Below are 14778 nucleotides of genomic sequence, written 5' to 3'. Positions count from 1 at the left end.
ACCATAAGCTTGTCAGTAGCCTTTACAGAACTGGAGTGACGGGCGTTCGAAGTGAGGATGGGAACACTAAGGCCCCCTGTCCACAGGCGATTCCGCCGGCGGTGAATTACGCCGTCTGAAGCTTTTCATAGCGTTGCTATGAAAAGCGCCGGCCCCCTGTCCACGAGCGGAGAATCATTGAGATTCTCTGATCGCGGCCGGCAATCCGCAGCATGCTGCTAACTGCCGCGATTCTCTATGGTCAGCCTATCTGTCAGATAGGCTGACAGCAGAGGTCTGTCTCCCGGCTCCTGCTCCGCCGCGGGATACCGCAATGCCCGTGGACAGGGGGCCTAAATTCACATCTGTAAATTTTTTGTGGATGTACAGAAGAGAGAGGGAGGGGGACAAGCCGGCAGCAGAGGAGATCTGTGATTTTCCTGTATACCTTCTCTGTCCTAGAAGAGGGGGTGGGGGTGACATGAATGTTTTTGTTCATGTTATTGCTCTCCGATTATTACATAGGGGTTTCTTTTTTTGAGGAGTGAAATGAGAACTTGCTCATCTAAATCACTTCTCTTAAACCATTTAACCCCAGGAATCTAAACTTTTGTTGGGGGGGGGGAGAAACAAGATTTTTTCCCCCTTTCACAAGGCTTTAAATACAGCTATACATCTCTGTATTGACAAATAAAAATGCCCTGGTCGTGGATTGTGGGGCCATATAATTAAAAGGAAAAAAAAAAGTTTATATTGTACACAAGTGGTAAAGTATAATAAAACCTCTATAAACTTGGTGTTGTTGTAATGACCCATAGCAAAGTTAACATATTAGTATCACACTGTGAACCCATAGAAATAAATCCCCAAAAACAATGTTGAAATCGCTTTTTTCCATTACCCTCAGATAAATAAAATTAATGAAAGTTCTTCAATACATTGTATGTACTTGATATCAGTTCCTATAAAAACTAGAACTCCCACAAAATATCAAGCTTTATACAACTACACTGACGAAAAAATAAAAAGTTATGGTCACTGGAATACAAAAGAGGGTACAATTTACTGGCTCTTAAAAGGGTTATTGCCATCTCCTGAATCCTATTTCAAGGTGTTGGAAAATCGCAAAACAATGCACTCACTAATAAAAGGTTTATTTCCAAAATGCTCCTTTCTCCTGATATTGATTGCTCTGCCCTCTGGTTGTTTACTGCTTGTTACCAGGGAAACACACCACCTCTCCTATGGAAAGAAAGAGCACAACAGTAGTTGGTGGCAAGGCTGAAAGCTAATGCGCATGTGTTCCTGAGAGATGAAAAAGTGTGCAAATGCAGACCTCCTCTGCAACATCCTTTCCATAGAAGAGGTGGGTCTGTTTCCCTGGTAACAAACAGTAAACAACCAGAGGACAGAGCTATCAATATATGCAATATCTGGAGAATACCCCTTTAAGGCTAAAATTTAGTTAGGTCACTAAAGGATTAAAAATGAACTTAAGCCAACTGAGTTCTGCGTCAAATGTTTTTACATAAAACATTAAAAATCTACAATAAAAGACCAATATTTTTGGGAGGGTTTTCCAATATTAACCTAACTGCTTGCGGGCACTGACGCACACAGACTTGTGTGTGGCCAGCTTAATTGCGAGTTTGAAATAAGAATCCAGAAACCAGTTTTTTCAGTAGCTCCAAAAATGGGTTCACACAGGGCGGATTTGCCGCGGTTTTGCAGCGGCAAAACCGCCCGTGGCCGCTAATCTCGGGATTAGCCAGCCATGTGGACGAGATTTCTCAGAAACCTCGTCCACACGGGACGGCTTATCCGCTGCGGTAAATCCGGCTGAGACCGCGGCTGCGGCCGCCGCAGCCACGGTTTCAAAAGATGCAGCATGTCTATTTACTTTTTTTTGTTTGTTTATTTACGTCGCGGCCGCACTCTCCTCTACGAGAGCGCCGGCCGCAACGGTAAAGCATGCGGCCGAGCCGCTTCAAAGCCGCCACGGCTTAAACCGCGGCGGTTCTCCCGGCGGCAATATCGTGGTTTTTGCTGCGGCCAAACCGCGAGATTTCCGACGGGAATCTGCCCTGTGTGAACCCTGCCTTAGGTTTCTTTAAAAAAAAAATAATAATAATTATATTATATACATACAGTTGGTCCGCTTACCATTCACTTCCATCGAAAAAAAACAAAAACCAAAAAAAAACAAACACACACAATACTACAGGACAGAAAAATGAAGACAAAAGATTGCAAGGCTATGAAGACCGAGACAGAGAAGTTACAATTATGCACAGCGTTGCAGACAATGCTGGAACTACATAAGTAGCATTCAATTGGTCTCATGAAGGCCCCCAAGGCTGCCATGAATGGCTGCCTATTAAGATGTGTCTGCGACATCTTAAATGAGCTTTGGCCCAGAAAAAACGTTGGCGTTTCTGGATTATGTCGATATATGGCTTCTTCTTTGCATGATACAGCTTTTAACATTTATGGGTTGCACAGTGAACTGTGTTCACAGAATGATTTCTGGAAGTATTCCAGAGCCCATGCAGTGACCTGAATTCTAGAATCATGCTTGCTTTCAATGCAGTGACTCCTGAGAGCTAGTAGGTCTCGAGCGTCCAGAATTGACCGTTTGACCCATTTGCTCACTTGTACAGAATAAAAATTGACTCCCTAAAAATATTCCCCCCCTCCGCGCCCTTTTCGGCAGCCCCCAAATCTTAGATAAAAGTAATAATGTGAACTGTGTGGTATTTCTGAAGACACGGGTAATTATGGAGGCTGGTTGGGATGGGTACATGGGGCAATAAAACCGGGTATCCCCCTTCCTCTCATACTTTTTGGGGGGTATTTTTTGACCTCAGTGGTGGGTATGGGGTGTAAAAAGTGGCACTCCGTGAGTCTTCGTCAGCTCGTTGAGGTTCGGCGGTCTCACACAGAAGGCGCTCAACAAGTTGCTCCTGGAACTGCAGGAAGGTGAGCGTTCCCGGGGCTTCTTGTAAAATACGTATTACAGGTAGCGGTATAATTAACGTCAGGCTCACGCAGCCGTAGGTGGTTTCCGCTTGCGGAGGACCGCAGCGGATCCCAGCTGTGACCCTGCGTGCAGCCGCGTAATGTGCAGCGCATAACTGCCTATTCACACAGGCACTCATGCGCAGTACACCTTTTTTGGTTTGTATTTCCCGCACCGTCGCTTAGCGATGACACGGGTACCCGCAGCCCATACACAATGTAGTTGCATATGGGCTGCGGGTATATCTGCGACCATAGAGCACAATGGGCTCCATGTTGCAGGTAGCCGCAGTAAAATAGAACCTGCTGCGTTCTCTTTTCTGCGAGTGGATTACACAATTCCGACCCACTAATGTGAGCGGAATTGTGTAATCCAATGCGATTGATCTGCGTATTACCGCGGATCAGACGCATGTGGAATCTGTAATTCCTATCCTGTCATGTGAGACCAACCTATGTTCGCTACTTTTTTATGACGTGACCGCTCAACGAGGCCACCGATCACTGCTTCAAGCACTCAGCGACCGCAAGGAGATTTTACATTTCCTGGGCTCCCCGACTCCTGCGCATGGGTCCGGCGGTCGCATGTACAGAATCTGGGAAGCTTCACAGGAGGAGGATCGCGTTGGGGTTCAAATACGGAGGCCTCTGGTAAAAAGTTTCATCTCCTCTCACCCATAACGCTGAATGATCTGGCTGAAACTGAACAATGAACGAGAAACACATGATTCTCGCTCGTTGTTCAGTCGTCTGCTTGCGTTTAAAGTGAATAATTGTCGTTTAGTTTCGCGCGTTTGAACGATTATCTGCTTTACTAGGTCTTGTAGATTTGTATGGTCAACATACATAGAGACGGATTAGAGAAAAAAAAAACATTTGCACTATTTTTATTTTTTATTTTTAACAGCGTTCACCATGCGGTATAAGTAACATAATAAAATTAACCAAGTCGATACGATTGCAACCAAACAGGATCAAAAATAAATAAAAAATAGCATCACCACACTGAACACCCATTTTTTTCCCCTCATTTTCCTGTCGACTGAGCTGCACAGGAGCTTTTTGGAGAGATGGATAGAGGAAAGGAAATGCAGTTTTTTTTCCTAAAATTTTATTTGCAACGTTCAGCAATCCATACGTAAAGACCGAAAATTCCACACTAAAATCCACATGTATAAGCGCAGGTTATGGAGTGGAAACCTTTTGGTGTAGACTGCGGGCTAATGCCGCCCGTGTGAAAGCACCCCGATATCACATTGTTATATGGGAATACAAATTGCGACTATAAAAAGTCAGTTTAGACCTTCCGATTTCTTATTTGAAAGGGGGAATGATGTCAGCTTTCGCTCACAGTCTGTTTATACAGGCCGATTCATTGTTGGGTCGTTCAGTGAATGAGAACGACTAAAACAGTATTTTACCCCTGAAGGACACAACCTTTTTTTTTCCCTTCCCAGTTTCGTTTTTTTCCTCCCACCTTTAAAAAAAATCATAACTTTTATTTAACCATCGACGTAGCTATCTGAGGGCTTGTTTTTTGTCGAACGAGTTGGTACTATATAATTTTCAATGGTACTATATAATGTACTATATATTTTTTTGTTAAGCTTTTCAGCACTTAAGTGGAGAGAAATGGGGGGGGTAAGAAATTCTACCACATTTGGGGGGGGGAGGAGGGGGTCTTGTTTCTATGATGTGCACAATGCAACAAAAATGACATAACTTTATTCTATGGGTCAGTAAGATTACTAAGATACCAAATTTAAAAAAGCTTTTTTTGGTGTACTACAAGATATGTCAAGCCACGATAGGCAATCTGCAATGGCAGCGACGACCCCCGATCATCGATCAAGGCATTTAAATACCGCTATCAGAATTGACGGCAGTATTAATGGGTTAACAGCTCTGATCAGCGGCACAGCTTATCTGCGCTGCTCTGGGCGGTGTTGGCCGCGATCCCCCTCCATCTATATCCTGAACCTGCAGGACGTAAATGTACGTCCTGCAGTGTTAGGCCTCATGTCCATGGGGACAGATCTGCAGCTGGTGTTCCGCACGCGTGATCCGCGCCCCCATAAGGATGCATTGGACACCCGCAGGTAGTTAAATACCTGCGGATGTCATTTTCCCTTGAGGCGCAGATTGCGTGTGCGGGAAATCACCCGCAGCATGCTCCATTTTAGTGCGGGTCTCCCGCAGGCTTCTGTTGAAGCCTATGAAAGCCATCCGGATCCACGGCACACCCGCAGCTGAATTCCTGCTCTCCGGCGTGGGAGAGCCGTACAAGAAAAATAAAAATAAAAAAGCGCATGGCGCATGCGCACGGCGCGCTGCCGGCGTGCCAAGCACATCCGCCGGGCCAAAGAAAGAAGATCCGGCCGCGACGCAGGGAAGATCCGCAGCGTCCGGACAGGTAAGTAAATCTTTTTAGGCCTCATGTCCGCGGGAAAGGAGGGACCCGCTGCGGGATTCTGCATGAAGAATCTGCGGCGGGCCTGATTTTCCCCGTGGACATGAGGCCTTAAAGGGCTTAAGGGGTGATTACTGAACGAACCAACGATGATTTTTATGCCTCCATAAAATGAACGATAAACGGAAAAAAGAACGATTTATCGTTTGGCGTTTGATCACTGGCTGCATTTACACTCAGCGATTATCACTCATTTTCATGAACCATTCCGTGTAAAAGGGCCTTAAGTGGCAGCCGTTAAATTTATACAACCCAGGCTTCTGTTATAAAATATCCCAACGAAAACATCAGGCATAAAATGGAAAAAAAAAGGGTGCAAGGATTCTTTTCTGAACCTTTGGTACAGATGTGCGTCTCAGCCTTGTCGCAGGCTTTACTGACACCATCATGACAGTTTGGGTCAGTCAATCCCTCGAACAGAGTGTCCCACTTAACCCCTTAATGGTGCGGCCCCGCCCCCCTCCCCATTTAAAAAAAATTAATTAAACCGCAACTCCTTTATTTATCCATCAACGTCGCTGCACGAGGGCTTGTTTTTTTACAAGTTGTATTTTTCAATGGTGCCATTTAATGCACCATATAATGAACTGAAAAACTTTAAAAAATTCTAAGTGGAATAAAATGGGGAAAAGAAAAAAAAAAAAAGGACATTCCGCCATTTTTCAGTGCGTTTTGTTTCTATGGCGCACAAACACAACATGATAACTATTCTATGGGTCAGTACGATTACTACGATGAAAACTTGTATGGTTTTTTCCTGTACTATTTTTAATAGTACAGCAAAAAACATTTTGCTGTAAAGACATTTAATTTTTTCAAATTATTTTCCACACCCATCTTCTGCGAGCAATAACTTAATTTTTCCGTCGACGTAGTTGTGCGAGGGCTCATTTTTTGCGGGATGTCCTGTATTTTACCTTAGTACCAATTCTAAATATATACGACGTTTCGCTTTTTATTGCATTTTTTTTGGCGCTCTTTATTTTTTTTTTTCAGACTACATTCACTGTGCGGGGTAAATAATGCACTACTGTGATAGATCGGACTTTTACAAACGCGGCAATACCAAATATGTATTTTTCTTTTATGATTTTTTTCATTATAGATATGGCAAAAGGGGGGCGATTTAAACTTATTAATTGTAAAGAAAAAAAAGTAATCAAACTTTGACCTTATTTTTACTTTTTTTTTTTTTTTTTTTAAACCTTCCCTGCGGAACAACAGGATTACGTCATAATGCGATTTGTCAGGCAGTCTATCAAGCCACCCCACAGGGGCGGCTTGCTAGGCAGTCTGCTAAGTCAGCTTTGGGGCCATTCAGAAGGGCCCCGACTGCCATGACATCTGTACGGCTTCCTGCAATCTCACGCAGGGGGGAAAGGCGATATGGGACTTCCAAACATTGTTCGGGGGGGGGGGGGGGGCTTTTGGATATGAGATGGGTCTGGCACTAGCCCACTGTGACTGGCAATTTTCTCAGCATGCAAGAAAAGAAGAAAAAAAAATGGAAGTGGGCACATTGTTTTGATGCACAAATACGCAGGTTTCTAGTCTATTTATAATAATGTATTTGCGTTGGCCCATTTCAGTGACTACTATAGGACATGCTGCATATTTATTTCACCCATCCGAAAGTCACGCGAAATATACGCAGACGTGAGTGAAGGCATTGAAATCAATAGGTTCTATTCACGGTGTATTACGCAGGAGCAGTAAAGTGCGCGCTCGACCGCTGGTCCATTCAGTAACCGTGTCACTGCGAGAGGAGAGGAGATCCAGCGCTGGCATGCGCAGTCTTCCTGTCAATTGCGTATGGGCGGCGTTGATTACATGCCTATAGAGAACAATGTGCTATCTCACGCATAATACACAGCAAAATAGAACATGTGTTCTTTTTTTGCACACGCAGATTACGTAATGCTCACACGCAAGTGTGAGAGAAGCTGCGTACAGCAATGCATTTCACTGCCTGCGAATTTACCGTGTAGCAAACATGCATACTGACTGATCAGCCATAAATCGCTGACCGGATCTTTTACGCAGACCTAAAAATCATCGTTGTGAACAGGCCGTCAGTCATCTATAAACAACGACCTGTTTACTGTGAATGGAGGCCGGCAGGAACAACCTCCATCCCGCTCCGCCTCCTATCACTAAGTAATGATCACTCCTGTGTAAAAGCACAGGACAGATCATCGCTGGGACACTGCGGTGCTTTCCAAGGGGTTTTCCAGGTAGAATACTACTGATGGCCTAGACTCAAGATAGGTCTTCAATAGTTGATCAGGTGGTGTCTCATTATTTCCATGCCTGCAGTTACAAGCGCTGGCCACTACACAGAGGTCGGAGCAGAGACTTCTGCTGCTTCCACTGTGTAATTGCAGCTCTGTCAGTGAGCGCACAAATTAGGCCGATCGGTCTGGGTGGAGGACCGTGGCCGATTATCGGTCATCAATAGTATTCCCCCTAGAAAACCCCTTTAAAGAGTACCTTCACGGTCAAAAAACCGTTGACATGTCAAACGTCTTGATTGGTGGGGGTCCTGTGAACATGTGAGCACTGTTGCCCCTTGTTCTAGCGATCAGTTGGGGTCTCAGCAGCGGGACCGCCACTGATTAACACTTGATATTGCTATGTCTTTTTTTTTGTTAAAACACAGTTCTCTGTTAGATATAATTAGCGCAAATCAACCTGCACGCCGATCGGTCCTCCAAAGGCCTCCCCCGCACAGGTGCTTTTTCCTGCAGCGCTTTCAGCACCACCCTAATCGCGGTATAACATGAAGACAATATGGCCGCGATGTCTGTTCTATTTCTGGGCGTTTCACGCTCCTCAATGATGCGGCCAAAAATTAAAGTAAAACGCAGCAAAGAGCTCAGTTTTAAATCGCAGCACTTACTGAGGCCTCATTTCCACGGCTGTATGTGCAAGGCGCAGCATGAGGATTGCAGGGTTTAACCGCCGTGGGTGCGGCTATCGCTGCCCATGACAGCGTATCTCACGCATGCGGTCATGACTATATAAATATATATTAAAAAATTTTTTTAATCCCCAGCTCTGTCCCCTCGCGGTGTTACGTATGCACCGCCACATTGACAGCGTTGAATACGCAACCCACAAAGAATAGGACTATATGTAATACACACTAATGCAAATGGCGCAATGACAATCAATGTACTTTAATTGACTTAATTTGCCATGTATTACGTGGGCGTAATATGCGGTAAAAATCACACCGATGTGAATGAGCCCTTAAAGGGGTTGTCCCGCAGCAGCAAGTGGGGTTATACACTTCTGTATGGCCATATTAATGCACTTTGTAATATACATCGTGCATTAAATATGAGCCAAACAGAAGTTATACACTTACCCCCTCCGGTGTTGGCGTCCCCGTCTCCATGGTGCCGACCGAAGCCTTTTTCTGCCTGGATTAGACGCGCTTGCGCAGTCTGCCCTCTTCTGTCCCGCTCTGGCGTGCTCGCGCCGCAGAGGTCTTCTGCCCCTTCAGCAGGACAGAAGAAGCAGGCAGCGCAAGCGCGTCTAATCCAGGCAGAAGGCGGCTTTGGTCGGAGCCATGGAGACGGGGACGCCAACACCGGAGGGGGTAAGTGAATAACTTCTGTATGGCCAATATTTAATGCACGATGTATATTACAAAGTGCATTAATATGGCCATACAGAAGTGTATAACCCCACTTGCTTTCGTGGGACAACCCCTGTAAAGCGCTTTTAGATTAGCCGATTTTATATCTTTCAACAAGCGAATTCTGTCATCTTTGGCTCTCGAGCGGCTCGTTCACACAGGCAGGCACACCACCCGCGCGTTCACACAGGCAGGCACACCACCCGCGCGTTCACACAGGCAGGCACACCACCCGCTCGTTCACACAGGCAGGCACACCACCCGCTCGTTCACACAGGCAGGCACACCACCCGCTCGTTCACACAGGCAGGCACACCACCCGCTCGTTCACACAGGCAGGCACACCACCCGCTCGTTCACACAGGCAGGCACACCACCCGCTCGTTCACACAGGCAGGCACACCACCCGCTCGTTCACACAGGCAGGCACACCACCCGCTCGTTCACACAGGCAGGCACACCACCCGCTCGTTCACACAGGCAGGCACACCACCCGCTCGTTCACACAGGCAGGCACACCACCCGCTCGTTCACACAGGCAGGCACACCACCCGCTCGTTCACACAGGCAGGCACACCACCCGCTCGTTCACACAGGCAGGCACACCACCCGCTCCTTCACACAGGCAGGCACATCACCCGCTCCTTCACACAGGCAGGCACACCACCCGCTCGTTCACACAGGCAGCGAGAAATCTTAAGTGAAAACGACTGAACGAGCGCCATCTAAACCGAGCGGCAAGTCAGTGCGCCAACGACGGGTCTGATGCTGCATAACACGAACCGAGCGAAACGATCGCCATCCGTGGGCATTAAGGCGGAACAATTATCACTCACTTTCATGTTAAATGGATCCTTCTTAAAAGCACCTTTACTGCCGTTCAAATCTGCTTACATGGGCATATACTCCCCCACAGCGCCGGCCTATACCGCCCATACACCCCCCCCACAGCGCCGGCCTATACCGCCCATATACCCCCCCCCACAGCGCCGGCCTATACCGCCCATATACCCCCCCCCCCACAGCGCCGGCCTATACCGCCCATATACCCCCCCCCCCACAGCGCCGGCCTATACCGCCCATATACCCCCCCCCCCACAGCGCCGGCCTATACCGCCCATATACCCCCCCCCCCACAGCGCCGGCCTATACCGCCCATATACCCCCCCCCCCACAGCGCCGGCCTATACCGCCCATATGCCCCCCCCCCCCACAGCGCCGGCCTATACCGCCCATATGCCCCCCCCCCCCACAGCGCCGGCCTATACCGCCCATATGCCCCCCCCCCCCCCACAGCGCCGGCCTATACCGCCCATATACCCCCCCCCCCACAGCGCCGGCCTATACCGCCCATATACCCCCCCCCCCCCACAGCGCCGGCCTATACCGCCCATATACCCCCCCCCCCACAGCGCCGGCCTATACCGCCCATATACCCCCCCCAGCGCCGGCCTATACCGCCCATATACCCCCCCCAGCGCCGGCCTATACCGCCCATATACCCCCCCCAGCGCCGGCCTATACCGCCCATATACCCCCCCCAGCGCCGGCCTATACCGCCCATATACCCCCCCCAGCGCCGGCCTATACCGCCCATATACCCCCCCCAGCGCCGGCCTATACCGCCCATATACCCCCCCCAGCGCCGGCCTATACCGCCCATATACCCCCCCCAGCGCCGGCCTATACCGCCCATATACCCCCCCCAGCGCCGGCCTATACCGCCCATATACCCCCCCCAGCGCCGGCCTATACCGCCCATATACCCCCCCCAGCGCCGGCCTATACCGCCCATATACCCCCCCCAGCGCCGGCCTATACCGCCCATATACCCCCCCCAGCGCCGTCCTATACCGCCCATATACCCCCCCCAGCGCCGTCCTATACCGCCCATATACCCCCCCCAGCGCCGTCCTATACCGCCCATATACCCCCCCCAGCGCCGTCCTATACCGCCCATATACCCCCCCCAGCGCCGTCCTATACCGCCCATATACCCCCCCCAGCGCCGTCCTATACCGCCCATATACCCCCCCCAGCGCCGTCCTATACCGCCCATATACCCCCCCCCAGCGCCGTCCTATACCGCCCATATACCCCCCACAGCGCCGTCCTATACCGCCCATATACCCCCCACAGCGCCGTCCTATACCGCCCATATACCCCCCCACAGCGCCGTCCTATACCGCCCATATACCCCCCCACAGCGCCGTCCTATACTGCCCATATACCCCCCCACAGCGCCGTCCTATACTGCCCATATACCCCCCCACAGCGCCGTCCTATACTGCCCATATACCCCCCACAGCGCAGTCCTATACTGCCCATATACCCCCCCACAGCGCCGTCCTATACTGCCCATATACTTCCCCACAATGCCGTCCTATACTGCCCATATACTCCCCCACAATGCCGTCCTATACTGCCCATATACTCCCCCACAATGCCGTCCTATACCAACCATATACTCCCCCACAGCGCCGTCCTATACTGCCCATATACTCCCCCACTGCGCCGTCCTATACCAACCATATACTGCCCCAGCGCCGCCCCACAGCGCCGTCCTATACCGCCCATATACAGCCTCAAAGCGCCATCCTATACTGCCCATTTACCGCCCCACTGCTCCGTCCTATACTGCCCATATACCACACAGAGCCATCCTAGACACAAGCATGGATACATGAAGAGTATAACCCCCCCTCCATAACACAGCGCCTCATACTCGGGCCTGCCACGTCCTCCAGCGCCCCCCAGATGCATCAGCGCCCCCTCCTCCATGACAGACATCTAGGGCCGCACAGCCGCCGCCGCCCGTCAGTTACCTCAGGATATTGTGCGCCTCCATGCTGCGGTTCTGGTTGCTTGAACACACCACAGCTACCCGGAGCGGTGTGGACGGCATGGCTACAGTAAGACGATGGCCGAGCTTCCTCCTCAGCTCCACAAAACCCGTCGAGAAGAAAAGCTTCTCCCTACAGCCGCTGGTAGTAGATGGCGGCACTTCCGCCTGCGCTCCGACACCACAGGAACTAAAATGGCGCCGGGGAGGCGGGCGGGAAAGTGACGCAGATAGGAGATGTCAGGGACGACGAGGGGTGGGAGGCCGGAGTGAGTCATGGCTGGGAAGTATGAGGCAATGTGTGCTGGCCTGGCCGTGTAGTCACAGCTGGCGGACCGGCTCTACCGGGTTGTGCCCTGTGGAGAGGCGGCAGCGGCCATTAGCCCTCAGTAATGGCGGCACGTTGCATTTACAGCCGTTATGTTGGTATTAACCCTTGCCGTTCTCGGCCGGACCCGTTTGTGTGGTGATTTTTAATTATTTTTTAACCCCTTAATGACACAGACCTCTTATTCCCTCATATTCAGCTTTTCCTCCCACTTAAAAAAAAAAAAAATTTAAAAATTATAGCTTACATTTATCCGTCAGCGTGGCAGTCAAACGGCTTGTTTTCTACGGGCCGAAGTGTATTTTTGAATGATATTTTATAATGTACTGAAAAATGTTTTTAAAAGGTGAAAAGAAAAAAAAACAACCAAGTTCCACCATCTTTCGGAGGGTCTTGTTTCTACGGCGCACTCGCCGCTACAGAATTGACCTGATAACTTTATTCTGCGGGTCCGTACGATTACTATGATGACAAATTTATAGGGTTTTTTTTTTTTGGCTTTACTATAATTTTTTTTCAAAGATATTTAATTATTTTTTCTATTGATGTTCCGCCGCCGTCGTCTGTCAGACGCTTAGAACTTTTTATTTTTCCGTTGACAGTTGTGCGAGGGATTGTTTTTTGCAGGACGTCCTGTAGTTCCTATTGGTGCCATTTTGGAGTTTATGTGACTTTGGCCGCCTGCAGACGAGCGGGTCGGATCCGGCAGCGAGAATTCTCGCCGCGGGACCCGACCCAAGAGCCTGCAGGGACGAGCGCGTACTCACCCGCGCCTGGCGGCCCCGGCTCTTTCATGTGCCGGCTGCCGCGCAGCTGGCGCATGCGCAGACCGGAGCCGGCGGCCGGGTGAGTGCGTGCCCCGCACAAAAATAGGACATGCCGCGGTTTGTTTGCCGCGCGAGATTTTGCACGGCCGTCTGCATAGGAGTGCGTATTGTAATGCACTCCTATGCAAACTTTCAGTGGCAGAAATCCTGCGGGAAATACCACCGCGGGATTTCCGCCCGTGTGCAGGCGGCCTTTTTGATTGCTTTTTATGACTTTTTTTTTTGGTAAGAGGGTGACAGAAAATGCGCAATTTGGCGTTGTTTGTTTTTTCTGACGACGTTCACCATGCGGGGTAAGGCCTGCAGACGGCCGGATCGGATCCCGCTGCAAGAATTTTCACAGCGGGATGCGAGCTGTGCCCCTGCAGTGAATGCTGCGGCTCACCTGCTCTGCCGTCTTCTCCGCTCTGCTATGTGCCAACTGCCGCCCAGCCGGCACGTCAGAGGTGACGTTTCTGTGTGGGCCTCTGGAGGCTCACAGAGAAATAGGACATGCCGCGATTTGTTTTCCGCCCGTGTTTTCACGCGGTCAAATAGCGGCTGTCTGCATAGGCTTGCTTTATCTAATGCAATCCCATGGCAGCGGGCACGGGCGGAAATTCTATGGGAAATCCTGCCTCGGAATTTCCGCCCGTGTGCAGGAGGCCTAAATAACGTGTTCCGTTGCTAGATCGGACTTTTATGTACGCAGCGATGCCAAATATGTTCCTGATTTTTTTATTTAGATTTTTAGTGACGGAGCTTTTTTTGCTTTTTTCCATTTTTGTTTTTTCCTACTCCCTTTTAAAAAATCGTAACTCCTTTATTTATCCATCGACGTCGCTGTATGAGGGCTTGTTTTTTGCGGGACGACTTGTATTTTTCAATGGTACTTTTTTTTTTGTACCATATAATGTACTGAAAAACTTGCAAAAAATTCTAAGTGGAGAGAAATGGGAAAAAAAACCACATTCCGCCATCTTTCGGTGCGTCTTGTTTCTACGGCACACAAACTGCAGCACAAATGACGATAACTTTATTCTATGGGTCAGTACGATTGCTGCGATACCAAACTTGTATAGTTTTTTAAGATATTTAATTTTTTAAAATTATTTTCTGTCTCCGTTTTCTGCGCACAATAACTTTATTATTTTTTGGTTGACATAGTTGTGCGAGGGCTCCTTTTATGCGGGACGTCCTGTAGTTCCCGTTTCTTACCGTCTTTGAATACACACATCTTTTTTATCGCTTTTTATTACATTTTTTTTCTTGGAGATCGGGTGACCAAAAAAGCGCATTTCTGGCTTTGTTTTGTTTTTTTCGGACGACGTTCACCGCGGGGTAAATAATGCATTACTTTGATAGATCAGACTTTTACGCATGCGGCAATACCAAATACTTTTTTTTTTTTAAATTAGATTCTTTTATTGCAAATATAGCAATAGCATTACGTCATACTGCATTCTGACAGGCAGCCTACCAAGCCACCCCATGGAGATGGCTTGATGGGCAGTCCTACATAAGGCCCCCAGCTGCCATGACACCCGCATGGCACCCCTGATCTCACCGCGGGGGAGGGGGGCGTATGGGACTCTCGAACATTGGTGGGCGGATTTAAATGCTGCTGTCAATTGACAGCGGCATTTAAAGGGTTAATAGCTGCTATCGGCTGTGTGGCCAATTGCCTCTATT

The 14778-nt window shown here is 49.1% G+C and overlaps 1 protein-coding gene across 1 annotated transcript in view; it reads right to left on the bottom strand.

Annotated features, from left to right (window-relative positions):
- SSU72 (SSU72 homolog, RNA polymerase II CTD phosphatase) overlaps positions 1-12154 on the bottom strand; it is a 69705-nt gene extending 57551 nt beyond the window's left edge. Inside the window, exon 1 of the mRNA XM_066606795.1 lies at positions 11936-12154. Coding sequence (XP_066462892.1) covers positions 11936-12015 — 80 coding nt within the window. The 5' untranslated portion in view covers positions 12016-12154. The remainder of the gene's footprint in view (positions 1-11935) is intronic.
- Positions 12155-14778: the final 2624 nt, after the last annotated feature.

Source organism: Eleutherodactylus coqui, chromosome 6 (assembly GCF_035609145.1).
Source record: "Eleutherodactylus coqui strain aEleCoq1 chromosome 6, aEleCoq1.hap1, whole genome shotgun sequence".
In the NCBI taxonomy this organism is placed as follows: domain Eukaryota; kingdom Metazoa; phylum Chordata; class Amphibia; order Anura; family Eleutherodactylidae; genus Eleutherodactylus; species Eleutherodactylus coqui.
This window is presented reverse-complemented; position numbering and strand designations above follow the sequence as displayed.